The sequence below is a fragment of the Fonsecaea monophora genome (genome assembly GCF_001642475.1).
Source record: "Fonsecaea monophora strain CBS 269.37 chromosome Unknown Scaff96, whole genome shotgun sequence".
Classification (NCBI taxonomy): domain Eukaryota; kingdom Fungi; phylum Ascomycota; class Eurotiomycetes; order Chaetothyriales; family Herpotrichiellaceae; genus Fonsecaea; species Fonsecaea monophora.
The window spans coordinates 22,310-49,470 of NW_019174027.1; the positions used below are offsets into that span (position 1 = coordinate 22,310).

General features: G+C 52.8%; 8 protein-coding genes across 8 annotated transcripts; 4 read left to right on the plus strand and 4 right to left on the minus strand.

Moving 5' to 3' along the window:
- Window positions 1-172: 172 nt before the first annotated feature.
- On the plus strand, window positions 173-1,189 carry AYO21_09548 (hypothetical protein; the record flags this gene model as incomplete). The annotated part of the gene is made up of 1 exon (XM_022659480.1): window positions 173-1,189. The coding sequence occupies one exon, from the start codon at window positions 173-175 to the stop codon at window positions 1,187-1,189; it is 1,017 nt and encodes a 338-aa protein (XP_022508186.1).
- A 940-nt stretch (window positions 1,190-2,129) lies between these two features.
- On the plus strand, window positions 2,130-4,675 carry AYO21_09549 (hypothetical protein; the record flags this gene model as incomplete). Its single annotated transcript, XM_022659481.1, has 2 exons — window positions 2,130-2,244; window positions 2,298-4,675. 2 exons carry the CDS (start codon window positions 2,130-2,132, stop codon window positions 4,673-4,675), a joined length of 2,493 nt encoding a protein of 830 aa, XP_022508187.1.
- A 634-nt stretch (window positions 4,676-5,309) lies between these two features.
- Window positions 5,310-8,991, minus strand: AYO21_09550 (hypothetical protein; the record flags this gene model as incomplete). Its single annotated transcript, XM_022659482.1, has 2 exons — window positions 5,310-8,805; window positions 8,855-8,991. The coding sequence occupies 2 exons, from the start codon at window positions 8,989-8,991 to the stop codon at window positions 5,310-5,312; spliced, it is 3,633 nt and encodes a 1,210-aa protein (XP_022508188.1).
- Window positions 8,992-9,747: 756 nt separating this feature from the next.
- AYO21_09551 (hypothetical protein) lies at window positions 9,748-11,442 on the minus strand (the record flags this gene model as incomplete). The annotated part of the gene is made up of 1 exon (XM_022659483.1): window positions 9,748-11,442. One exon carries the CDS (start codon window positions 11,440-11,442, stop codon window positions 9,748-9,750), a length of 1,695 nt encoding a protein of 564 aa, XP_022508189.1.
- Window positions 11,443-12,304: 862 nt separating this feature from the next.
- AYO21_09552 (hypothetical protein) lies at window positions 12,305-15,256 on the minus strand (the record flags this gene model as incomplete). The annotated part of the gene is made up of 2 exons (XM_022659484.1): window positions 12,305-15,167; window positions 15,225-15,256. 2 exons carry the CDS (start codon window positions 15,254-15,256, stop codon window positions 12,305-12,307), a joined length of 2,895 nt encoding a protein of 964 aa, XP_022508190.1.
- Window positions 15,257-17,777: 2,521 nt separating this feature from the next.
- AYO21_09553 (hypothetical protein) lies at window positions 17,778-20,632 on the plus strand (the record flags this gene model as incomplete). The annotated part of the gene is made up of 2 exons (XM_022659485.1): window positions 17,778-18,322; window positions 18,376-20,632. 2 exons carry the CDS (start codon window positions 17,778-17,780, stop codon window positions 20,630-20,632), a joined length of 2,802 nt encoding a protein of 933 aa, XP_022508191.1.
- A 1,740-nt stretch (window positions 20,633-22,372) lies between these two features.
- On the minus strand, window positions 22,373-23,841 carry AYO21_09554 (hypothetical protein; the record flags this gene model as incomplete). The annotated part of the gene is made up of 2 exons (XM_022659486.1): window positions 22,373-23,553; window positions 23,610-23,841. The coding sequence occupies 2 exons, from the start codon at window positions 23,839-23,841 to the stop codon at window positions 22,373-22,375; spliced, it is 1,413 nt and encodes a 470-aa protein (XP_022508192.1).
- A 1,170-nt stretch (window positions 23,842-25,011) lies between these two features.
- Window positions 25,012-26,274, plus strand: AYO21_09555 (hypothetical protein; the record flags this gene model as incomplete). The annotated part of the gene is made up of 4 exons (XM_022659487.1): window positions 25,012-25,020; window positions 25,075-25,185; window positions 25,244-25,838; window positions 25,886-26,274. The coding sequence occupies 4 exons, from the start codon at window positions 25,012-25,014 to the stop codon at window positions 26,272-26,274; spliced, it is 1,104 nt and encodes a 367-aa protein (XP_022508193.1).
- Between the last annotated feature and the right edge of the window lie 887 nt (window positions 26,275-27,161).

A 27,161-nucleotide genomic window follows, 5' to 3' on the forward strand; every position in this document is an offset into this window, starting at 1 on the left:
ACGTGTGATTGGAAGGTGATAAAGGGGCTTTCACACTCCATACCGCTTCAAAATGTGCCATTATTTATTTAAACAGCCGTCAAACTCCAACCCCGCAGATGGTACATAACCTTTGAGCATTTAGCAGCCCGTGAATGTTTCAATAGAACAGGACAGGACGCTGGGGCTCACAATGTTCCACAGACGACTGCCTGCGCCCCAAAGTCTCCAGCACATCCGTCTCGCACGGCGCGTGGCGGAACGGCAACTCGTGGCAACCCTTGGTCCTGTTCACAGCGACCTCGAGGAGTTCTATGCTTCTGTGCCTCTTCCTGATGGTCATAGGGGAGAGTTGAAAGTTGTGCGACCTAAATCGTTAGCAACGCAGTCACAAGCATCCACCCCGGGAGTGGACATTGAGACTGTGCCATCTTCTCCAGCGGACAGCGGCAACGCTGGTCATCCGTTGATTGTCCTCTTTCATGGCGGAGGATTCTCCAACGGCAGCGTCGATTACATGACTCGTCCGGCGCGAGATTTTGCGCTCGAATTCAACGCCGTGGTTGTTTCTGCGACGTACCGGCTCGCGCCCGAGCACCCGTTCCCGACTCCGATGCAAGATGCTTGGGATACGCTGGTGTGGTTGTCCCAGCACGCGGGGGAGTTTGGTGCCAACCCTACTCGGGGTTTTGTAGTCGGCGGAGTTTCAGCGGGAGGGACCATGGCCGCTGTTTGCAACCAGTTGGCACGGGATCGAGGACTCGCGCCACCGCTCACCGGGGCATTCGTGTCCATTCCTCTTTTGCTCGTCAAGGAGATCGTTCCGGACAAATACAAAAGGGAATGGACCTCGATGGAAGACAACAAGAACAATCCATCCCTGAACCGAGACACGATCCAGCATATCATCCGCACACTGGGCCCAGACATCCGATCCCCTCTTTTTTCACCTTTCAACAGCAAGACTCCTCACGTGGGACTGCCTCCGACATACGTACATGTAGGCGGACTGGATGTCCTGAGGGACGACGGCTTGATATACGAAAGGGCGTTGAGGGCAGCTGGGGTGCCGACACGTTGCGACGTATTTCCTGATTTGGGTCATGCTGCTTGGACTATCCATGCGACAGAGTACTCTCGACCACGACTAGGGCCGAAGATGATGGAAGCGATGAGGTGGCTGTTGGGTCAGGAAGGACTGAAGGACTGATGTCACCAGTTGGGGCCACTAGACGGTGAAGTAGGCGCTTCACCAACTGTTACGCTCTTGCTTCTGGCCTGTGCTTGATATGGTAACTGCTTACCCATATGTGCATTAGTTAACAAGGCTTCCTCCTACTTCTTTCCCTCACATTCTGGCATTTATACTCCACTGTACATCCGCTACGGCAGACCAACCAATACCATGCGAATCTAACCTGTTTCAACTGACCAAGTATGCTCCTACAACAGCCTCCGAAGTTCTTTGTTTGGGAGAAATTACCCTCGCAACCTCATACCTCTCACATCTTGAGATGGACGTGCAGTTTGATAGAGAGGGGGCTGGCTGTGCGTTGGACCACTTTCGTCGCCTGTGCTCTTGTGTAACTATAACTAGCTCCGGCATCTCTGGGAGCTGCTTGCGAACACTTTTGTGACAAGTGAGCATCATTTTCAATCATTTATGTCTCTTCAAAGCTGAGTACTATACTGGATGAATACCAAAAAGCAGGTCATCGCTAACGTCAGAGCCTATCGATACTTAAGAGGCTCTGACTCCTCGGATAGGGTTGCCCCTGCCAGGGTTAAATAAAATCCTATATCCCCTGGAGCGTGTTCGAGTAAGCAATGGATTCTCAAAACAATATATCCACTGCATGGGGATGGTTATGAACACATGCTGTCTGGAGCAAATCTGGAACAGAGCGCTCCAGCCTCGTCTGCCCAATCAGGCCTAGTGCGACAGAGGGGTCGATCATTACGTAACCAGGAAAAAGTGGAGAAACATCCCATCACATTTCCCCACACAACTGCGAAAATGAAATAAATTTCTGGAAATCGACATTTGTGCTGCCCGACCAAGGTGTGAAACAACCCCGGTTCTGGAATAGGAACGTGGCATGTCATTGCCTTATAGATTCAAGGCAGGAGGCACAGGAAACAGTGCCACAATGGCACACACCACCACCACTTCTGTCCATCACCACCGGAGCACGACAAAGGTCGACCATAAACCCTTCAAGTCGCGGTTCGCCTCCAAGAGCGCCTTGAAGGACCAGGCAAAAGGTGAGGAAAGCCAAATTTTTCTGACACGATATTCTTGCTGATTTCTATTGCAGGCAAGGTCGAAAGTCAACGGTCCGAGAGAGGCCAGAGAAAGACTCCGCACCAGCAAGTCATGTCGAAATTGGCCAGACGCAACCAAGCCAAGCAACTGCGCATGCACCACAAGGACAAGAAGGAGGGGGAAGAACTCATATTCCAAGGTGTCGATGGGGCGGCAAAACATATTGCAGTGGTGCCGCTGTCGAGCGACGTCGACCCATACTCGGCAATCAAAACACTGAATGAAAGCGTTGATGTTTCGGACTCAAATGTTTCCTCTGGAACCGTGCCTGTCCGAGTGGACCGGTTCCGGCGAAATCTTCTCTATCTACCTGCTAAATTCGACCTTTTCAACGCTCTGGACATTTGCAAGCTTGCAGACTGGGTGATTTTCGTCCTCGACGCGGAGCAGAAATACGGCGAAGAGGAGGATCTGTTTCTGAGATCGCTCGAAGGCCAGGGCATCACGAATGTGACAGCCGTCGTGCACAATCTGGATCCGAAAGTTCCAGCTCCCAAGAGGATGCGACATCTGACAGAGATGAACATCGCTCTGGGCCGGTACTTTCCCGCCCTGGACAAATTGTCCAGCCTGGACAGCAAATCAGACTGCTCGAACCTGGTGCGGCGGATCTGCACAGCTTCGACACGAGGAATTCGCTGGCGGGACGACAGGAGTTGGATGTTGGTTGAGCAGGCCAATTGGGGTCCCCAAGTAGACGAAACAGCCGCGACCACCAACGTGACGCTGTTGGGGACGATCCGCGGGAAAGCCCTGAACCCGGATCGCCTGGTCCATGTCCCCGGCTGGGGAGATTTCCAGATTTCCTCGATCCGACAGGTGCCTCGCTCGGGACAAAAGAGGAAGGCCGAGGAGATGGACGCAGATGAGCCCATCAAGGAGTGGAAACCCACCGCGGACCAAGACGACCTGGCAGAGCTTGCACCCGAAGAGGCCGAGATGCAGGATGCGGCGAGCACCGTGGCAACCACGGAGCATAAAGGAGTCCTCCTTGACGACCATCACTACTTTTCCGACGACAACTCTCACATCCCTCCCCGACCCAAGAAGCTCCCCCCAGGGACCTCCAACTACCAGGCAGCCTGGTTTCTGGACGACGTGTCAGACTCGGAATCGGACATGATGAGCGAGGACGGAGACCGCGACGGCGACGTAGCGATGGACGCTGAGCAAGACTCTCTGAACATCGAAGACGGCGGCAGTGTGACCGGAGGCAAAGCACCCTCGGAATATCCGCAATCAGAAATGAACCTCGACAACGATGACGATGAGCAAGACAACGACGCCCCGCTCGAAGCGGAGGAAGAAGCACGCCAACTCGCCGAGTTCCGCGCCAGCCGCAGGAAGAAGGAAGCCGAAGAGGACCTGGAGTTCCCGGACGAGATCGAGCTGCACCCGGACGTGCTGGCGCGCGAGCGACTGGCGAAATACCGCGGACTGAAGAGCCTGCGGACCAGCGAGTGGAACCACGCCGAGGACGCACCCTACGAACCCGCCGAGTACAAGCGGCTGCTCCAGGTGCCCGAGTACAGGAAGGCGTACAGCAGCGTGATGAAGGAGTCTCTCGCGGGCGCCGTGCTCGCCGGCACCAGAGTCGAGATCGAGCTGCGCGACGTGCCGGTGTCGCTGCAGTCGAGCGCGCCCCACCCGTCGTCCATGTTCTCGCTCCTTCGGCACGAGCACAAACACGCCGTGATCAACCTGAACGTGACGCTGCGGTCGGACCTCGAGGAGCCCATCAAGTCCAAGGACGAGCTGGTCGTCCAGATCGGCCACCGCCGACTGCTCATCAACCCGGTCTTCTCGGCCGCGGGCCAGACGCCCAACGACGTGCACAAGTTCGACCGGTTCCTGCACCCGGGCCGCACGGCGATAGCGACCTTTACGGGACCGCTGACATGGGGGTCGGTGCCCGTGCTAGTATTCCAACGACGAGCACCTCGCCAGCCATCGGACAGCGGCGACACGACAGCAGCACCCGTGCTAATCGATTCCAACACGACAACCTTAGCCCCTACCTTAGCGCCGACATCACCACCTTCCTCGCTCCGCCTAATCGGCACAGCGACGACGCTCCCGCCATCATCCTCGCGCGTCGTGGCCAAACGACTCATCCTGACCGGCCACCCGTACAAGATCCACAAGAAGGTCGTGACGGTGCGGTACATGTTCTTCGACCGGGGCGACGTGCAGTGGTTCGCGGCGCTGCCGCTCTTCACGCGCCGGGGACGCCAGGGCTTCATCAAGGAGCCGCTCGGCACGCACGGCTACTTCAAGGCCACCTTTGACGGGCGTGTCGGCCCGCTCGACGCCGTCGCCGTCGCCCTGTACAAGCGCGTGTGGCCGCGCGGGGCGAGGGTTTGGGAGTGAAGATTGGACAAGGCAAGGCAAGGCAAGGCAAGGAGAGGAGAGGAGGCAGAGGATTGGAGGGAGAGAGAGGGCGCGGGTAACGGGTAAAGGGTACCAGGTAAAGAGTACTGGATTGAAATGATGTGTCTGGTTCCGTCAGGGTTGGGGTTACAGATGCTGAGCTCGGTTGAGCTGAGGTGGACTGGCCTGGAAAGGTCAAAGGTACACGGAACGGGGATGAATGTGCAGAGGCACGCGGAAAATGATGACGATGAGCGAGCATGAATGACAAAAACAACGAGATGATTATGATCACGACAAGTTTTTACGTACGAATAGAAGATAGAAAGAAGCATTGTTGGCTCACAGAACCCTCTACACTCTGATGTAGATCATATATCATTGCCAGATGAAACTTCCCCAGAAACTCCCCCAGACTCTCCCCGGCGCCACACAGATCAGAATTGACAGCATCACCAAACACCCAACCCATCGAATCTTGTTCCTTTGCGATACTGTCTTCCCCGGTGTCCCATCGGAACAGGTTCGGCCCATTTCTCTCGACCAAGCAATGATCGATCAACCTCGTCGTCGTCGTCGTCGTCGTGCGACGCTCTTCCCCTTTGGGTTCGACAGTATCGAGCTCGGCTTGATTTCATCGCTGCAGCGGCGTATAAGACTCCAAGAATTTCATAACATACCACTGGTTCTCTTTTTTTGCGTGCTTCATTGCACTCTCGCATACCTTGGAGATGGGTCTAGGTCCGTCGTAGTTATCCAGCAGCAATTTCACCATGTCGATGCGTCCCATTTCTGCTGCTCCGTCGATTGCCCGTCTGCCTTCAATGGGGCTTGGATCCGCATCAATCTCAGCGCCATGTTTTAGAAGAATTTGTGCGATACCCAAGTATCCTCCAATCGCGGCTGCTTGTAAAGCCGTGAATCCAGCCCTGGGGCTAGCTGGAGCGTTGACTTCTGCCCCCTTTGATAGCAAATGCTGAACGAACTCAACATCCCCCATCCCAGCAGCAGTTTGAAGCGCCGTCCTCCCGAACCGATCACTTGATGGCGCAGCGTTGATATCAGCACCTAGTTCAACGAGTGTGCGGGCACACCGAATTGCTACGGTGCTTCCGGCATGATTGTCCCTGGCATAGTCGAGTGCTGCCTGCAAAGGAGTGTGTTGCGTGGGGTGTCTTCGGTTGACGTTGATGTGGCAGCCGAGCAGCAGCTCCATTATCTGGGCTCTCTGGTCGGCCCCCATCCTATTGCTTCCCGAGCAACAAAAAGTGAAGAATAGAGGATATCCAACATTGACATCGACCCCAGATGATACCAAAAGCCGTGCCATCCGGAGATTCCCCCGGTAACATGCTTCCTCAAGAGCGAGTTGAGGATATTTCCTCCGCGACCAGTTCTTTTCGGTCGCACATTGGGCCTCCAAGTAGGGATCTGCTCCATGCTGAAGTAATAGTTTTGTCATTTCAAGGTCCAAATTTACGATTGAAGCAACTATCGGCGATGACGGGTCACGATGGCAGGCGCCAACATTGACCTGAGCTCCATGGTCGAGAAGAAATTCGACAATGTCTCTGCGTTTGGCTTCTACCGCGACTTGTAAGGCGGTTAAGCCGTCAGTGTGTCGAAGATTGTGCTCATATGATCCAGACTTTTTTACGTCGGCGCCAGCATTGCGCAGAATGGTAACAGCGCTCAAGTTGCCCATAGCAGCTGCCCAGTGGATGGGAGGTAAACAGCCGTAAACCTGTGGACCAAGTAATGGCATTCTGTTCTGCCAGGGTATCCAGGATGAGCTTGGTATGCAGGAGTCGTCATTGGCATCTGCGCCCCATTCAAGCAAAAGGGACATGAGAATCAAGTCTTGATTCAAAATGGCTGCTATCAACGGCGAGGATCCATCCCTAGACTTGCCGTTTGGAGATACGCCGGCTTCCAGCAACTCCAGTGCCCGGTCATAGTTGCGTTGTCTGACGAATGCTTGAAGAATAGCTGTTGAATGATCTGGGTTCGAGCAGCAGTCGAGTTTCGCACCAGTCTCTCGTAACAGGTCGAATATGGCCCCGAAGCCTCTTTCTGCCGCTCGTTGAAGCGCTGTGCCTCCCTCTCTTCCGGATGAGCATCGATCCAGATCAGCTCCTGCAAAGATCAATCGCCGAACTATGATTTCATTCCCTGAAGACACCGCTCCCTCGAGAGGAGACATGCTGCAATCTTGCGTGTCGGCTAGGTTGACCATGCCTCCCCGCCCGATCAACATGTCGACGGTCGCCTCTCTCCCATAGTATGCAGAAATCGACAAAGGAGGCATGCCATATTCTGGGTTCGCTTTTGCCCCATTGTCCAGGAGGTATTCCAGGATGGCTGGGTCCTCAAGGCTGGCTGCAGCCTGTATTGGGAAGAGGTAATGAAATCGAGTATTCTCGTCGACTCTATCCCCTCGCCCAGCCTCTATTTTTCGAATGACTCTTTTCCTTGTCCGTTCATCGAGAATGTCCAAGGTCGACCAGTTTGGATCTGCATCATGCGCAAGTAGTAGTTTGACCATGTCCAGATTCCCACACTGAGCAGCAACCAGGAGGGGAGACATGTAAAGCCTCTTTCCCAAGGTTTCCATGAGACGCTCATGTTTGCGCATTATTGGGCCGTTTGGATTCGCACCATAGTTGAGGAGGAGTTTGACCATCTCAGCATCATCAGAACATACCGCCGCGCAAAGAGGCGTCGCCGAATCCCCGTAAATCCCTCCATCATGATCTTTTGAGAGTTCACATTCATTGACCGTCGTCCCATTCCGAAGAAGCATCTCGACCGTTTCCACCCTAGCACCGTAACGGATGGCACTCACTATCACTGGACCAGCTGGTGCTGTTACCTGTACCTTGAGGAGGAGAGGGAGGAGTTCGACAGTTTCCCGTGAAGCGGCAGCAGCTGTAATGGCACAACTTCGTTGTGCCCGATCACTCTCGCAAGGACAGTAGCCCCCAAGAAATTGGAAATGGTCTGCAACGGTACCGTCACCCGAAAATGCGTGTAATGGACAGCTGAGACAATGTCCCAGTCGACTGTGTATGCTTTCTGAGGTTACAACTACGCCAGCATCAACAAGTACCTCAATAACGCGAACGCTGCTCGACCAAACTGCCTCCACAATCAACGTTCTCGAGTCGAAGCCAGTGGACCACTGATTCACATTTGCCCCATTCTTCACCGCACTTTTCACTAGGTCCGACCTGTCCAACCTCACGGCTGCAAACAGGAGTTCGGATATGATGGCACGAGTGCTGGAGTCCTCTCCCACCCGGAGCATTTCAAAAGCACTAGGCCCAGCCATCTCGTCGAGAGCTATGACAAAGGCTTCAACTTCGTACTGCCCCAGAATATTGTTGGAGAGCAAAAGAACGGCGAATGATGTGAAGATCTGCATCCTCATTGTCGAGTGGGGGTCTATTAGTTGATTGACGACGTTTTCGGTCTCCCCAGGCCATCTTTCGGGCATGTATGTTGCGAGCTGAGCCATGATATGTGCCAAAATCTCTCGGCTAGACCACCATGGTGATAGATTCAAGAGGTTGGTAATCCCTGCACTGACGATGTTACTGTCTCTGGAAGCCTTCTGTATCTGAAGACGATGATGTGCAAAGTCGGGATAAGGAAACGAAGGTTGATCCGTTTCGGTCTCCTTAGTGAATCCGAGAATATCTTCTCGCCAGATTTCATTGTATCCCAATTCCAGTAAATCATCGCTGATATCAATGATAGCGGATGGCATAGGTGACGGAGAACGACTTTCTTTCCTTGCCAAACTTGTCATGGCCAATTCGAGCCGAGTACATATCTCGTGCCATGGCAGCGAGATGAGGAGACATCGGGGTGTCTGGGTCCTTGGGCGGATGAATATCCCTTCTGGAGTTCGAGGCCTCACGATCGTTTGCGTCAACGTGGGAGGGTCATTTCTCGAAAGCTGCCTCTTCAGTCTTTTGTTTGGAATTAGCTCCCCATCCAAGAAGACATCAACATCGTCAACCAGGAGATTCTTGCGCTTAAGGTTCAGGCTGAGGTCTTTCCAGAAGTCACTTGTCCGTTTCTTCTGAACGTGCCAATCTTTGAAGCGCCTCATGTATTGAGGTTTGCTATTAAGAAGGTGAGCTCAAATCAGAGCCGTGCCATGAAAGTCAATACCTTGCCTTGAAGCCATGCTCGGTGGACATCACCTCCATTAGCTCAGTCATGGGCTTATCTTCGTCCTTATATAGGCGACAGATGGTCGGCTTGTGTTTCTGCCAATCGGCATCGGAGATTTTGTGAGGCACTGCCATGGTGCCGACAGATGAGTGGGAAGCGTGAGAGGCAAAAGGATTGTGGCCGAGAAGGAAAGACGACCATGCAGATGATGGTGCACCATGGTGGCTTTATAGCATCCAGGAAGTGAGACGGCTAAATCGATGAGGCTGCCGTTTCGTAGTATGTGCCTTGTTGGCAAGGCACCTCGTATTCTGTGTCGTCCGGGCGCGGTCAAACCACGGTTCTGATTCGCTATTGCCAGAAGTTGACCTGAAGCGCAGAGGGAGGAAGCTTCGTTCTACCCAGAAAATGCGACCCGCCGCCAGCCCTTGGGAGCAGCTGACTGACCAACCGACCGGGGGAGTGATTGGCCAGGGACGGAGTTTCGCCAACCCAAACATTCGTTAGCCTTGCCGAAGAATTGTGCTTCAAGTAGCTCCCACCTCTTGCCGCTCGCACGCCCATTATTGGGTTGTATTGCTGTTTGTCCCTTCATGTTGATGGGGAAGTGAAGTGCAGAGCAACGCGGAGGTTGTAAGGTGCGTCCACGGAAATGTTTGGTTTGCGAAGATAATCTTGCTTGTCTTTCCTCTCACATCAGAGACGCAAGAGAACCTGCAGGTCGACGGAATCGAGGGCGGGGAATTACAGGTATGTCAATCAAGTCGATGGGCTGAGTTGGTTTGAGGAAAAAAGTCAACTTGTGTGGATGTGACGTACAAGGCTGAGCTTCAGCCTCACCGCATTCTCAACCGTTGCTGTCTACCGAGTACGTCGGCCGCAACGCAGCATCATCGCTTCACTGCCCGTCTCTGCAACATCTCGATATCCTTCCTGACCACTTCCATATCCTCTTCAATCTCTTCGTACCTCTTTCCCAATCTTCCCATGATGCTCGCCCCGGGATCAATTGCCTCGTACTCGGCCAGTACGCTTTCCAACGAACCGATCCTGTTATCCAGCTCATCCTCCTCCTTTTGCACCTCGGCCATCTTCTTTCTGATCACTTCCTTTCGCCTCTCCGCTTCCGGAGAGAACTCAAAATCTTTCCTCGCCTCCAGTACAAGGACCTGCGCCTTTAACGCCATCGCCTGTGCTACGGTGTCCAGGAAAGCAATCTTCGACATTGTGTAACGAGACAGGACGCCGTGCTTGGAGGCTTCGAGGTACTGGACCTGCAATTGCAGAAGCTGGCGCTGAAGAGTGAGCAGCTGCTGAAGAGTGGCGGTCAGCGTTGTCAGTGATGATGGGAGGACATTTTCGCGGAGGTCGGAGAGGTGGGATAGCTGGGTCTGGACACTTTCCCGCAGGTCTTGGGATACACGCAGGCGGCCCTGGGTGCGCCTAGCTCTGCTCTTGTCTTCGTCTTCTTCTCCATATTCATTCTCCAGTGCAATATCCGACAACACGCAAAGCGACGACTCGAGCTCGACGAGGCGCGAAGAGACCGCGTCAGCGATAGGGCCGATGTTCATCTTGAAGCGCAGCATATCATCGTAGAGAAGACCTTTTTCTAATTTATCATCCTTCCTGATGTCTTGTTTCTCTCTCAGCCCCCTCTGGCGCGAGTGAACCTCATCTGACGACGACGAGGAGAAGGGGGATCCCGACCCGTCAAGCATGAGGTGTAGATACGCGGCAATAACACGAACAAGTTCTCCCAGGTCTGGCGGTATAGATTTCCCAGGGGACCGCTCCGTGACCACATTGTCTGTTTTACCGCTTGTCAAGGATGAATTCGCCTCCGCCGTCTGGCCCTGGAGATTGGAGATCTGGTTCGTGACATCGGCCATCTCAGCATTCGGTCCTCCAGCTCCTGCGTAGGGCGCAGTTGTGACGCCTGTGGCGGCGGAAACCGGTATGCGACTCTCGCTCCTCTGATGACTGCGCGGCGGCTCTGCCCCTGGGGATCGAAGATGAGATTCACTAGCTTCGCTGTGGCTTTGACCAGCTGAGGGATCAAGACAGGCGACATCATCGAGCACGTCGCGGAGGATACGTCTCTTGACCCTGGCGACCCTGAGGGAGTGGAGTTGTTGATCGAGGATCAAGGGTTTTTGTTGGTGTTTCTCATGCCTGCCTGCGCTACCCTCGTCATCTTCGATGTCGTCGTCTTCTTCCTCACCTTCTTCACCATCGTCATCCTCAGCCTGGCCGTCAAGTTCTTGTTCCTGACCCAGCTCCTCTTCTTCTTGCCCATCTCCCTCTCCCTCTCGAGAACCACAATACCGAACCGATCCTTCTTCACCCACGCCACCATCGCCCACACTCCTCTGTCCACCCCTCCTCGTCATCCTCATCCGCTTCTCCTTATTGATCCTCCTGCTCCTCCTCCTCCTCTCAACTCCCCACGCCCGCTCCCTCTCCTCATCTTCCTTCCTACTCGACGCGTCTCCCCCCACCAACAACTCCTTGGTGACATACTCCCACAACCTCGCAAAGGCAGGGTTCGCCTCCAAGTCAGACGCCGCGATCAACGGGATCATCCCTGTTGTCTGCCTTGGAAAGGCCTTTCTTTACCTGCCTGCCTGCCTTTCTGTATGCCTATCCTCGATCTCTCTTGGCCTCTTCAGACCGGGCTCTCTGCGTCTGGAACACCTGACCACCTCTAGCACCACGCGCGTCTCTCCCGGTCCTGATTGGGGTTTGTCGACCAAGCCAACCAGCCAGCCAGACCACAAAACTGAAATCTTACACGCCACCCCAGCCAAAAGACACCACCGCAAAAGACGAGGCAAAGACCCCCAAAACGGTCAAGAGTCCGACGCAGTTGGGCTCGCACACGCAGCGACAGCAGCACAACACTAGCACATATATAAATGTGACGGACGTTGATTTTGGCTCTGCAAAGACATTAACGGTCAATTCAAAAGTGGATCGGGAATTTGAAAGAGCCAGAAGCGATTGGCCAAAAAAAGGGAGACAGTACTGGCATCGCATACAAAATTTCCTTGGATACCTAGTGCTCGAATATGCAAGTAGAAAGTGAGCAGAAGACGGACTTTATTAGGTGCTACTGTTTCTTTTCATTCTTTGTTCATTCATTTCATTTGCGTTTCTTTCCAGTTCGAGCGCAGCGTCTGCCTTCTTACTCTCTCAGCGAAATGGGATATTGTCTACAAACGTGAACCGCCAATCTCAACCGTCGGGCGAAACTTGTTGTGTGTTTCGGCTCAATTCCCGACAGCCGCACTTTGATAATAGATCTGTGCGGGTTTGATCACCATTGGTCGCTCTGTTCGGTTGCGCAAGCAATTTTGGTCTTCGTTTCAGTCATTGCTGAAATCCATGTGGGATTCCCCCATCATTCATCGAGCTGCCCAACGATACCAATGTAGGAAAAAAGGCCTATTCCTCCTCGCTCTCCTCTGAGTTGTCATCATCGCTGCTGTCGCCCGTCTCTATCGAAGGTACGGCATTGGGGGAAATCGGTCCGGCGTAAGCTCCCAGCTTGCCCTTCAACTCCTCAATCTGTGCCTCCTGCTCATGTTTGCTCATGGGCTTGCTCTTCTTGCTTTTCTGATGAGCCGGCGCATGGTAGGCCTCGGCAGCATGTTCCACTTTGGGCTCATCTGGAGGGGGACCGGCATATTTTTTGACAAAGCCGAGTAGCTTCAGAAGTGCGCTGTTAGGGACTTCCTCGATATCCAGCTCTATTTCGTTCTGATCACTGTTGGCCAAGGATGGGACGCTCTGCTGAATGATGCGCAAGGCTTCCTGCATTTGTTTCTCCGGCAGCATGGCAATTCCGTTAGAAATGTACTGCTTCTCGGCGAACGTGACATATCGGTCTTTCTCTTGCTTCTTGGATTGGGGTTTCTTCTTTTCCTTCTTGTCCTTGCTGGGTTTGGAAACTGCGCCCTCGGATTTCTCCTTTTTGGGTTTCGACTTGTCCTTCTTCTTCATGGGCGGCGATTTGGATTTCTTGACCTTCTTTTGCGTCAATTCACCCATCTGCTTCGACATCTCCTCAATTTGTGCCTGCAGCTTTTTGATCTTTTCGTTCCGCTCCTCTTCGCTATCACCCTCCGCTTCATCTTCGCTCTCCTCTTCTTCCTCTTCGTCGTCATCCACATCCGATTGCGTGACTGATGGTGGTTCCCGCGCAGCAAGCCAGTCATCTTTGGTCGCCCATTTCTTGTTGAACAAATCCTCCAGCTGATGACCAGAAGAGTTGACTAAGTCGCCTTCAGGGTTGAATTTGTAGCAGTTTTTGAATATTAGCCGGATGTCCTCCTCAAAGTCCTTGGCCTTTTCGTAAGCGTTGTTCTGGAGTTTTGTCTTCACTGTTGTCAAATCCATCGGCTTCTTGATGATCTGGAAGTATGTTGGGATGTTCAAGGCCACCGGATCCACGGGATACATGAAGTATTGGTTTGCTTGCCAGTGTTTGGCGTTCATGAGCTCCTTCAGAACCTCATCGCAGAACTTGAGTTGCAACTCATACTTCTTCTTCCTGGGTCTGCCGCCTCCAAACTCCGAGTTACGCTTAGTGGGAACAATGGCTCTCTTGGGTCGGCCATCTGTCAAACTCGAATCGCGTCGAATCAGAGGCATCCCATCAGGATTCGGTGCGAAAGCAGGAGTTGGGGGAGCGGCCGAGCTGGGTGAACTAGCTGCGCCGACATTCGGCGTAGATGTACTCACGGACGGTCGTCGCGGAGGCGCTGTTCTCGTCGGTTCTTGCTTCTTGACTGCTTTCTTAACCTCTTTCGAAGGCTCTTCGATGCTGGCTTTGGGCAGGTTCCTCATTTGGCCATCAAACGATGCCTTCATTTTTCTGGCTTGTTGTGAGACTCCGTGATCGGGCCCGTTGAAAGTGAAACAGTTGTGCACAATCAGTTCAAAGTCAGCCACAAATGTAGCCACCGACGAATATTCGTTGCGCTTCAACCGCTGGTCAATTGTGCCTAGATCCATGGGTTGCTTAATGATCTCAGGATATGTCGGGATGTTGAGTGCGACATAGTCCACCGGAAGTCTGAAAGGTCCAGACGCATTGCTCTTCTTTAGATTGGAGATCACTTTCTTCATGTGTGCCAGACGCGCTGGTGTAACCGAATCGTCACCATCCTCCGTGACTGCCGCGGAAGCTTCAGTGTCGCCGTTAGCTGTAACTGGCGATGACACTACAGGCGGAGGTACGTCCGGAATCTTGAATTGTGGCTCTTCAATCTGCGGGCGGGGTTCGTCTGTCTTAACGCGCTTCGAGGCACGCTCTGCATCTTCGGCGTCTTCATCGCGTTCGTGAACCTGCTTGGTCGGTTGCGGCAATGCATCTGTCATCACTTGGTCTTCGGGCTCAGCTGGAGCAGGGACGGCCGGTGTTGGCGCGGGTTCCCTGGGTTCTTCCACTGCAGGAGCCAACTCTGCGACCTGCACCGTTTCCTCCGGCTCTGGTTGCGCGGTAGAACGATCTGATAGCTTCTGGTCAGGCAAAGTCGCAGTTTCTGCCTCTGGTGCCGCAGGGGGTGATTGCGCGGGTGGGGAAGGAAGACCGATGTTTGTGGCGGCTGAATCGACGATCGGCACTGTTTGGAATGAAGTGTTGGCAACCTCTGGTTTGAGGGAGGTGGTTAGGTCAGCAGAGTTGTCGAGCTCATGTTTCTGGGCCTCGACCTTTGCCACAGCTTCTGGGGTCAGTGCATCAGAATGCGGCGCAGTACGCAGATCGGATACCGGCGCCTCGGGTGGGAGCGTTGGGGGTTCTGAAATATCCATGGTTGACTGACTTGTCTCCAACGGCGTGACCGAGGACTGGGTCTCTGCAGGCATGGAAGAGGGAATGAAAGATTCAGTCAGGTTGGTTTCCGATATTGATGTCGCCACTGGGAGATTCGCAGATTGGTTGTCGGGTGAAGATTGAGGTTGCGAATCGGGAACAACGGTAGGAGGTTCCTGGACAGGTTCGCTGGGATGATCTGTGACTCCATTTGTGGCAGGTGGTGGTGGCAGCGGTGCCTCAGAGGAAACCGAAGGCGCCACTTCAGGGGCCGTTTCAGAGACAGTGTTCGTTACTGCTTCTGTAACTGCCTCAGTAACTGCGTCCGGCACTGCCTTGACTGGGTCTGGTTGCGCCGCGTCAACTGCAGGCTGTTTAGGTGGATTTGGATTCACTGTCGCCTCTGAATTTGATATTGACGCGGCCAGGTTGTCGGCAATATGAGACTCCTCTGGCTGCTCTGAGGTTGAAGTGAATTGCGTTGGCAATCTAGTGAGAGTCAGATGAAACGAATTGCGCCGTGCCGGAAAGGTCAAGTCCACATACCCATGAGCCTCCATCTGCATTTCCACGTCCATGTTGCCAAGAGCGAGTGCGCAAATCTCAGGTTGATAGAGATCGGACCAGCCGAAAGGGAACAAGACGTTTGGCGAAAAAGTTATTAATTAAGAAGTGAGATATTTTACAAGGCGCAACGCGGCGAACTGGTGGCGAGTGAAGAAAAAGAACGGCAAAACAAAGGGCGCGCGCGCAAAGGTGAACGCGGGCCAAAAATGAATTCGCGAACAAGGCGCAGGAGGGTCGAGATTAATAAATAGTCGGGGAGATGCAGACGGGATGATGATGTCGATGCAGACCAGTGTCTTCCGTGGCGACACCAACTTCAACACCAGCCTCGCGAAAATCTCGACCGGTCATGTGACAGGTAAATCAAGGTCACGTGGGACGTGCGCGAGTCGGGCACGTGAAGGCTCAGAGCAAGCCTCGCCTCACCAGCGAGCTGCGTGTTTCAATTACGGGAAAAGGAAACAGGCAACAGTCGGACACTGGAAGACAAGTGGCGACAGTGATGGCGACGATGACGAGGGCGATGAGGGCGATCGAAGATCGCTGGCCGATGATGGATGGTAATAGACTTATTTGAAGAGCAGTGATGGGATGCGCGTGGGATGGATTGGGATTGGAGAATGTTTTTGTTTGTTTGGCGCGTCGTCAGCGGGCCGTGTAGGAGGGAAATCAGGAAAAAAAAAGAGGTGGTTTCAGAAGGAAGGCCAGCCGAGCGGCGGTATTTCAGGTTGAGGTGCAAGCGACACAACAAAATTTGCGCGGAAGCCCGTTAAATAGGATCGGGCATTCGCAGCCACCGAGGGGGGTTGCAAGTCCACCAGGAGGCCCACTGGGCCAACTGCGCTCTGCGGCCCTGCAGCGACGCTAGGTGATGCTGACATGGGTATCCCTGCAGAATCTCCAGAGTGGATGCACAGAGTCGTCGTCGGCCTGGTCTGATTGGCCTGGTCCGTCTCCTGCTGGCTTCCAAGGTTTTTAGCTCTGCCCAAGCAAATCGATGGCTGCCCCCCAAACTTCTGATTCCGAGTCCTGTGTGCGGCCCTGCCTCTTCCCATTTCTGCCCTTCCTTTCCCCTCCGCCTCCCTCCATCTCGAGTCGCCGCTGGTTGCTTGTTGCGTTCTTTGCTCCCCTTCTCTTTTGCCCACTCGTGGCCTGGTCTGACGCCTCGCGTACCTCGGGCCACCTGTCCACCATGCTGCCTTTGTTATCTCCCCATTCATCGCCGGACCCCTTTTTTTCGTGCCATCTTCCTTTTTGTGCGTCTCAAAATTGTTTTGGGCACTTCTGCTGGGTCAGCTTCAGCTGCTTTGATACATTCGATGCGAACCGCTTTTCACTTTCATTGTTGTTAAGCTTGGCAACTTCCTGAGCAATAATCACCCGTATTGACTTTTTAGCTCGCTCCGCACACCCGCTTCATCCCTGCCATCGATTCCATCATGATGACCGAAGGGGTGAAGTCACGTGGTCGCACCTGCATGAGTCATGGCTGTTCGCTGACGGAGGGCGGGAGGCAGCACCAGACAACGTGTACGAGTCCTGCCGTGTCCTCGAACAGTATCTTTTCCCCCTCTTTGGCAGGTAATGGTGCTTGAAACTTTCCTGAAGGCATTGTTGAGAGGGATGGTCAGCTCGTCCGCGAGAAGGCTACCGAGTATGGTGGCAGCATTTTGCCCCTGTACTGTAATTTCCGCAACTTTCCGCCTTGACCGGTCGACCCGGAGGATGAGGGTGATGTCCGCTCCAGGCAAATTTTTTTTGCAAACACGCAAATATCAAGTCTGTCCTGCTATTGATGATTAGGGTTTTCCTACCTCCAAAGTCAGACATAGAGTAGCTGCAGTGCAGTTCAACATCTTCATAAATAGATCTGGTTCGGTCATAGACGTGCCCTGGCTTCTTGTAGTGTTCATGAGCAAAGAACAAATGTGTTCGTAATGCCCGTTTGGTGAGGGGGCAATAATCTGGAGACACGTCAAATGGGCCTAGAATGACAGCCACATAATACAAGTGAACATCAGGCGTCTCCCAGCTGGGGTCACAGCGAACATTTCTATTGTCATAGCTAGCGTATGCTAGGATTTTGAAATGCAGACCATGTTAAGAATGGCTTCATAAAGACAGCGGGTGACAACAGAACTGATATAATGGTGAAATAGATCTCTGGGGAGGGTATTCTGAGAATTGTTGGAGGGCACCAACATGAGACATAAGTCGAGAAAGAGGGAGAGGGATGCACTGACGAATCATTGGACCAGAAGAGCATAAAATACGGACACGCAAAGACATGTTCAAGTGCGCTCCGGCTAGGCCAGCAATGGTAAGGCGGCGCCCGACAATTGGATTCTCCAAACATTCGTCAACTTTTTTTGCCGGACTGATAAATTCTGTACAGCAAGCATTCCGAAGATTGAGGCGTGGGATATCAGGCACCACCAGTCAACAACAACTGCGATGTTATCTGGGAACACACATACCACTTGAATACCCCGTCCCCCTCCCTATCACCTCCCTCCCATAATTCCCTTCACAATGGGTAGGAAAGAGCCTCAAAAATCGGTCTCCAAAATTTCCTCCGCCTCGTCGCCCGCAGTGGCTGCCAGCGTCAATACTCGAAAAGTCTCAGTGTTGAAGTCAGCGTTTGCTCCTTCACAATTACAACTGCACCTATTCGCCTCGGTCATTCAGAGTTTCGACGTGCACCAACTGCGCATTCACGATGCGACTACGGGACGTTTGCGCAGCCAGCATGAGACCAGAGCCGGGTCAAAGATCACTTGCCTCGACTGGGGCTACTATGGTGCTGCATACCGGGAACGACTGCAGTCAGCTTCGAAGAAAAAACGCAAGCGGAATTCTCAGAGTAGTGATGGTGCAGTCATCGCTTACGGAACCAATTCCTCGCAGATCTGCATGTTCTCGCCCGCCGAAGGTCGAATTGTAGGCACTCTGAGTGGAGGACACGAACGAGGTGTTAAAGATTTCAAATTCTCCTGCGCAGATTATCTGTGTGGTTGGAGCATAGGCGAAGATGCAAAGCTCATACAATGGGATCTGGCCGATGATCAACCCATCAGGTGAGTAGCTCCTCCGCAGCTATACCATGACATTTGATTATTGACAAAAGCAGGACAATCAATCTACCAGACCCTACCATCAGTATCCTCGCTTCGCCGACTCAAAACGCGCCTCACATCATCTGTGCCTCTTCAACCCCGTTTGCAATCGACCTCGTCTCGTCCGACGACTTTCGAATAGACCGCTTTGACTCCTTCAAAACCCCGGTGCAGTCATTATGCCGGTCGGGCTCAGATGTTGCAGGGACTTCTGGGTATTTCCTTGCTGCAGACTCAGGTAGATATGTCAACGTCTACGACATCTCTCAAAAGAGACTGGTGCGCACCCTAGTCGCTGGAAGTGGTGTTATTTCTATCGAACTCGCGACTCCTGCTGTGGAAACGACAGATACCCTCCGCCAACAGGTTCTTTGCGTTGTGACAAAAGAAGGCATCGTTGAACTCTTTCCAAGACCTTTTGCAGAGAACCAGCGAGTCAACGGAGACTTGAAATCCAGCAGAAAAAACCTCACAAAAAAGGCATCGGCCTCAATACGATTGGTCGCTCCAGGCTCCAAGGTTAAAACGGTACCGATAGTTGCAGGCATTGTCCAAGGATCCGACGTCGTCCTGGTTTCCGCTGATGGAGGTGTAGATTTGGCCTTTCAGAAAGTGAGATGGCAAGACGAAGGAAATGGAGAAATACTGTTTGACGGCGTTAAGGAGGTTCTGAGAGCGACGAGCACATCGACCCTCAACATGGCTACTCTCAACGGTGTTAAGGACCTCGGCAAATCACACGTAGATGAGTCGAGGACTGTGGTCATCAACGGCGAGGCAGTCGCTGCACCTTTGGACCCTGCTATTCCAATCTCTGACAGTGAGAGTGCCGAAGAGAGCGAGGATGACGAGGAGAGTGAGTCTGCAAACGAGGCTGTAACTAGGGCGAAGGACGAAGACGCAGGACAAGATGGTGAAAGCTCGATGATTGATTCCGATGAGGAAATGGCAGATGTTGAAGAAGCAGAAGAATCGGCGTCAGGCAAGGCGGCTACCGATGCAGAAGGAGAAGAGGGAGAACCCTCCTTCGGCGATATGCTGGCATCGAAACACCCTCACGAGATATCCATTGCATCAGCCATCCCTCAACGCGACACTTCCGCCCTCATGCTCAAGCCCGGCCAAACAAGCATCCCCTCGGGAATGTCTCTCTCCACAGTCCTTACTCAATCACTCCGCACCAATGACACATCTCTTCTGGAAGCTTGCCTGCATACCCTGGACATGGCTATTGTCAAATCCACCATTCAAAGGCTCGACTCCACCCTCGCTGGCGTTCTCCTGTCCAGACTCGCAGAACGACTCGCTTCGCGTCCCGGGCGGTATGGACACCTCATCACATGGGTGCAGTGGACGTGCATCTGTCATGGCGGAGCAATAGCAAGCCAGCCCGGCGTGGCAGCGAAAGTGAGGACGCTTTATGAGGTTTTGAACGTCAGGATGAAGACGTTGGATGATTTGTTGTTGCTGAAAGGAAAGTTGGATATGCTGGATGCGCAGCTAGATTATCGAAAACAGCTGCTGGCCCAGAGACATGCGGGCAGCAGAAAAGGGAGAAATGAACCCGGAATTGTTTATATAGAGGGGGAAGATAACTGGGACAGCGATGACGAAGACCTGGACGAGGACATTGCCAGACCGACCAAGAAGTCAAGGACGAAGCCACAGAGAGATCTGGATGAGCTTGTCGGCGATGATGATGAAGAGGAGGATGATGGAGATCTGATGCCTCTCGAGAACGGTGTAGAGGATACGTCATCTGACAACGAAGAGGACGACGACAGTGAGGAAGACGAGGATGAAGACGAACAACCCAAGATGAACGGCGTCCGCCATGGGGGAAATTTTGTTGACGACGAAGCTGAAGTTTCCAATGCCGAAGAATCCGACCCCGACGATGATGGGCCGTCCCCAGCAGGCTCGGAGACTCCATCCGTTGCATCTTCTGATAACGAAGAGGGGAGTAGCGACGATGATGAAGACGAGGAAGATGAGGAAGAAGACTCGGAAATGGACAGCTTCATCAACGACGGCTCTGTCGACTTCGAAGAAGAAGAAGGCGATGAAGTGCGTGTGCCCGGTGACTCCAGTGATGATGAAGGTGCAAATGACTATCAAGATGCGCCTGAGACAGAGCCTGTGCCGAAATCAACTCCTCTCAATAAGAAAGGCAAAGCAAACGGTAAAGATGATGTGGATATGGACTTGGATACGCCCAGGTCGAAACAAAAGTCGAAGAACAAAGCGGGCAAGAAGACGAACAGGATCTGAGCGACCCACCTTCACTTGTCGATGACATTACGCGTTGTGGGATTGCTCTACATTTTGTATCCGCCAACAAGCCATGCTTGAACACCAATGCCTGTCACTCTATCTGCACATCTGCCTTCCTATGCCCTCATTCGTTACTCTGCATCTATCGCCATCTACGTCGATGTCTACACAGCCTCTTGTCAGGATATTATGTGGAGCGGGACAGTAATGACAGATTTGGAAAACAGAGCCAGTGCCTCGACACACGTCGTAATGCCACTCAATACTCCCGCCAACCATCACGGCCATTACCTCCAACCACCATAGGTTTCCTCTACCGCCATCATCACATATCAAATCCAACAAATCATCCTCCTCCTCATCAGATCATAATCAACCTGTTCCACAGCCCACCCCCAGACGACGTCGAAGACATTTGCGCGCACAGTATAAACGACCCTGCCCTCATCCGACGCCACAATTCAAGCACGAGGGTGTGTATAGAGGACGGATCAAGGCATCAGCATCAGTATCAGTGCGGTATGGCACCACGGGAGTCACGACGGGATGGAACGAGGATTCGATCATCAAAACTCACCCCCTTTAGCTTATGTCTCTCTCTTTCTCACCCTCCCTCTCTTTCCCTTCCTTTCCTACAAGTCGACGGCAAAAAGCATGTGGTCCCGGGCGGCTTCGGCTTGAAAATTCAGCATAGCGAGGACCTGGATACCAGCGAGCATGACATGAACATTGATGGAGCATTATCGTGTATTTGTGCATGGAGTATTGAGCATCTGAAGCATTGGGCATGTTTTCTTATCTTGTAGATTGCGTGCAACTAGGTCCAACAAAAAAAGTTCAGCTATGAATGAATGATTGTTTGTCGTGTTCTCTCGGAGGCTGGCTATCAATCTGCTGTGGATAAAAATACCCGCCTTCTACCTCGCTGTCTTCGATGATGGTTTGTTGATAGGGAATGGATGTCCGTCGTCTGCCAAAGACCAAGACTGTGCCGTGGACGAGGGTTCCTCTCATTTTGGCTCGTTCCACTTTCCCCTCCTCATTCCTCGCTCTTCATCATGGTCCCTCTGCCTAATCCACAATCTACCGGATAACGTCCTCCCCATATCCAATCTCATCCACACCAAGATTGTCACACCAACCTTCCAGAACACGACTACCGCCCAGCACACCTGCCCGCTGACCCAATCCATACACTTTCTTTCCTTTACTTTTCCCCGCCCAAATCTCAAAGAACTTGACAGTGTGGTCACAGCATGCGATGATGAGGCTGCCTTCGTCTTCTGTCCGACTTGCCCATCGCTCGCCTTCGCGTCGAATCTCGCCACTGTAACCATCTGTCAGAAATTCCTCAGCACCCATGCCCGGATGTCCTCTTCGTATCACTGGGAAGATACTTCGCTCGGGACTTGGGGTTGGACTGCGACGAACTCGAGGACCGACCGTCCCCACTGCTCTTGTAGCGGCTCTTCTTCGCTCGGCCTCGGTTTCTCGAACTCCTTCCCATGTCGAAAATTCGGCATTAGACCCATCTTGTCTTCGGATAGGTATAGCATCATTCGGTCCGCCCGGATAAGGGATTGCCCATAGTGCACGGCTGATCTCGCCATTCTGTCTTCTTTCCCAGGGAATACTCACCACGCATTCACAGGTCGGCCAGCTGAAAACAGCTATCCTAATTCCATGCTCCGGCTGCGAATATCCAAAGGTCGCAACTATCTCGCGTCTCGTTGTGCTCTACACCAGGCTAGTGACTTGGGAGAAGACATTGATCAGGGCCAGAGTTGCACCTGATCCTGTGTGAAAGAAATGAATCTGGCGATCATTGCTTCCGCCTCCAGTCGCCAGCAGATTCGGCTGCCATGGAGCAAATGCGATGGCCTTGACAGCAGCTGCGTGATCAAAGGAATGGATGTGAAGATTAGAATCTCCAGGAATCACGGGATCCACGAGCGCGTTGTGAAGCACAGACTCATTCGACGGAACAGCAGTCTGGGGATCACCAGGCGGGTTGAGGTCTTGCATGGTTGGAGAGTGATCGACTACTCTGCTGGGACGCAAAGGGGATGGAGGTGGTGTTGCTAGGTCAGTATCGTGCATACTGTTGGCTGATCCTCTATCGAAGTTGGAGGATTCTCGGTGACTTGCCGATCGATATCTCTGCGGCGTATCCGGGGGTGTGGGAAGCTGAGACGTCGAAAAGCTGGAGTCATCAAACATGTCTGCCGTGGGGCTAGGTGTACTCGGGGAGATATCTCTCTGGTGGTCTGCTCGGAGGAAGACTGACGGATCGAAAAGTAAAGCCCGATTGTCATTGCCACCAGAGACAAAGTGCCTGCCGTCTAGTGACCAGGAGATGCCGCAGATATTCTGGCTGTGGGCGTCAAGTTTGGCCAGAAGCGTCATTGATCCAGGAGCAAATTCGGGCCACTCCAAAGAATAGTAGTATATCATGCCAGAGTCGTCGCCGACGACCAAGTCTTCGCACATGACTGTGCCATTCCCTGTGACAGACGGTCGCTGCGTTTGGACAGGTTTGAACGACACACAGGACGCTGCGCAAGGATGAGGAGCATCGAATCGTGGCCTGATCTCCAGCAAACTCCATAATGTGATAGTCCCGCTGTTCCTGGCGACTGCCAATATCGCCTTGGCCCCTTTCTCAGACGAGAAAGCTAGAGAAGTCACAAAATCGGCAGGTCGGCAAGGAGGGAGTGGTGGATAGCGCACGCCATACTGTTCGGTCCAGAGATATACTTTTTGGCCCAGTGCGACAGCTAAGGAGTGACAGGTCTGATTGTAGGCGAGAACGGAGCAGTAATAGTCGTCTTTGAGGTTCGGAGCGTCAAGAACCCGAAAGGGGACGGTAGGAACCACCTTCTCGCTTTCGAGTAATCCTCCATCTTTGTATGCCCGGTCTACTTCAAGGTCAGTAAGCAAATGAGAAACAGGTATATTCACATATTACACCAACAGGTCGGCTCCCGGGTCCATGCACTGTTCCTCCATACAAAGGGACAATGCTCGGGTTTCCGGTTGCCATCCTTGTCTTCGAGGGCGGGATTTTGCAGCAGGATGCGAGCCGCTTGGTCAATGTCGAGCGCCAGTGCCAGGCGGCGTTCGTGTGCTACTTCTTTGTCGTGACCAGTCGCGTGGGCCAGAAATGTAGCCGTGTGCAATGGAGCAGTGCCTCCACTTGCCAACATTCCACCCAAGCCAGTAGGTACACCCTGCAATTGCCCCAGATGAGCGGACAGTCTGCCTCCTACTGTCCAAAATCCTGTACTGATCTGACGGAGAGTTCTTGTCGCTATACTTCTGTCAATATGTGCAGGAGTGGAATCTCTGCCATGAACAAAAGAGGGAACATATTGTGGGGGACGCAAGTTATAGACATTAGGTGCGTTTCTCTGTCTAGTTAACATTCGGGACCTCGTCTCGCTCATAGAGCGAAAGGGGTTCACTGTGTTATCTCGCCGGCGTTCATTTCTCTCCCTTCCTCGAAGTATGACTGGAGGTGTGGTAGTTTCATAGGCTCTTCGCTTATCCACGTGAAGAGGTCTTTGTGGAATGAATCGGTCGGGTGAGGTGAATTGCGACCGAATCTGTAGAGGGCTGCCGGTACTCAGGCTGCGTCTTTGCTAGGGACGGGACTTTGTTCGTGAGGATGCTTGGGCCGGATGGTCCTCGGAGACCAACTCCGAGGTCGATTGGTGTTGGGGAAAGTGACGGAGCAATGGGCGTTCTGGAGTAGGAATGGCATGTTCTTGCAGTGCAGTGGACACTGATGCTCTGTTCGCATCATCCGTGATTGAGGAGCGAGGACTAGTCGACAGTTCTGAACGAGACGTTTCTGCAGAAGACGCGGCATGGTCCATTTGAAGGAATGTCAGGTTGGTAGTAAGACTTTGAACACCTTGAGAGCAGTAGAGCCCTCTGATCTAGCGAGCGCCAGTAAGTAGCTGAGATTGACTCGAGCGGCCACCTGCATTCCCTTTATACAAGGGATGAGCTTGAGGTCGGTCTCTGGGCACTTGGTGACGGTGATCGAACCTCCTCACCACCCGTGGAGGCGCCACTCGCACAGAGCACTTTGACTTGATCAAGTGCAGGACGAGCAATGTGTCGCCGATTTGTACCTATGTTAGTGACAAGCCATCACTTGTCAGTAAAGTGTGTTGGTTGGTATTGATGCTTGGTAATTGAGGTACAAAAAGAATAGGTGGTTGAGTTGGGTGCCTGGAATTGTGTTGGTTAAAGTGTCATTGGATTCTGACCTTGATCGTTCTTTCACCTTGTTACACCCCTCCACAAGTCTCTCTTCCACAAAGCGCAGGTTAGTGATCCTGCTTCTTGGATTGGCCTCATCCTCAAACATGGCAAGCGTAAGCTAGACGAAGTCCGCAGGTGTAAATTGCCCGAGTTGACCTATTGACCAGCATGGCGTGCTTCGCACAACGACCCGCGAGGAGCGAACAGCAGAAGCACGGCAGAAAGAGTTGAAGGAAATCGCTCAATATCAACAGCTTGTTGAAGAGGTCAACACTAAGGTCTCTGGGACAATCTTGATGATTCAGAGATGAAGATGCTAATGTTGATCGTGAGCAGGTTGCTGCAAAGGAATTCACCCCGGTGCTACTCCAACAAACCGCACAGCTGCTGAAAAGGAACCCAGAGTACTATACCATCTGGAATCATCGCCGTCGCATCTATGTCAGCGAATTTGAGGATCTTGCAAAACAGACAGCCTCGGGTCAAATGGATGAAGAGACTCGAATCAGCCAGGTACTAGATATCATCCAGCTGGACTTGCAATTTTTGTTTCCTCTTCTCCTCAAATTCCCTAAATGCTACTGGATCTGGAATCACAGAATATGGCTCCTGGAGCAGTCTACGGCTCTTCTTCCAGCTGCAAAGGCTCGAGGAATATGGGAAGATGAGCTCGGATTGGTGGGCAAGATGCTCAGTCGGGACAGCCGAAACTTCCATGGTTGGGGCTATCGACGGATTGTGGTGCAGAGCCTCGAGAGTCCAGCCTTGCAAGGGCAAAGTATGGCGAGACAGGAATTGGAATATACCAAAAAAATGATAGGCACCAACCTCTCCAACTTCTCAGCCTGGCACAACCGGACAAAGCTCATTCTGAGAATCTTGGACGAAGAGAAAGCCACTGATGACGAAAGACAAAAGATGCTGGACGAAGGTAAAGTCTTGATTGACGAGTTCGTCGATGAATACTAACCATCCCAGAACTCGAATTGATCCATAAGGCTCTATTCGATCCCTACGACCAATCACTCTGGTTCTATCACCAGAACTTAATGTGCACCTTTGATCTTGACCAGGCACCAAAGAGTATGGCGCCGAACCTGTCTGACGAGCAGCGACTGGAATACATCGCATCCGAGCGGGAGTACATTGAGGAAGTTCTGGAAGACGCTCAAGATTGCAAATGGCCATACCAAGCGTTGATCGAATGTACAATGCTAGAAAGCAAATTGCAAACCAGTCTTGAAGAGGAGGGTTGGGGAAAGGTGGCGCTGTGGTTAGAGAAGCTCAAACAACTTGATCCTCTTAGGAGAGGGAGGTGGACTGAGATGGGACAGCAACTTGGCAAGCAACGAGTAATGCAGCATTGAGATGGAGTAAAGTGGCCTTATACCAACTGGAGTTCCGTACTTGTACTATGTAAAGCTTAACCACTATGTATGGGACAAACAAACCTGCCAGCACCACGGTGACGAATCCCTGGAGCAGCTGAAACAAGCCCCATTGTGAAGGGAGCCGCAAGGACTTCGCAGGCTGCAGGACCCCTTTATGGAACAGCCAAACAACGGCGTGACGGGGCTTGATCAAAGGGGCAAGGCAGTGGAAAATGCGAGGAAATGGGGCTCGCTAGGCTTATGCTCCATGCTAAACACAGGCTTCTGGCCCCCCCTGGTCCCGACATAGGCATTGACGGGGCTCAAGGAGGGAGGAGGGTATGGGAATCGCGCATCGGAGGATCGTGGTGTGGTACAACTGCGGATGATGGTATCGGATACCAGAAAAAGAGCAAAAAGACAGCTTTCCTCTCAATTCAATCCACTGTGTCGCCTCACCCTGATTTCCTCCCGAGCCATAGATCTCGGAGCCTAATAGTCTCGAGCACGAGGTCCGCAAGATCTCGCCGATCCTTCTTTCCACTATCAACTGTTTACAAAACTGAAAAGTTGCTCGCTTCCCGCGTCACCTTAAGAAAAAGCGCGGTCATTCGGTCATTTACTTCGCTCAACTGCCTCCATTGAAGGTGCAAGGATCAAGGCAGACGGACTCATTCTCGGGCTTCTTCTTCTCTCGATATCACCAAGCACGACTCCCCGCCGGGACACTGACCAACTGTGGTGACATCTGTTCCTCGTTTGGAGTTGGAATCTGCGCATCTAATACTCCTTTCGACGCCTCCGCATCGACTACGAGGACAACGCGGCCCCAGCCTCAACACACACGCCCACCCTCTGCCTCCCACGAGTCCCACTCCCTGTAA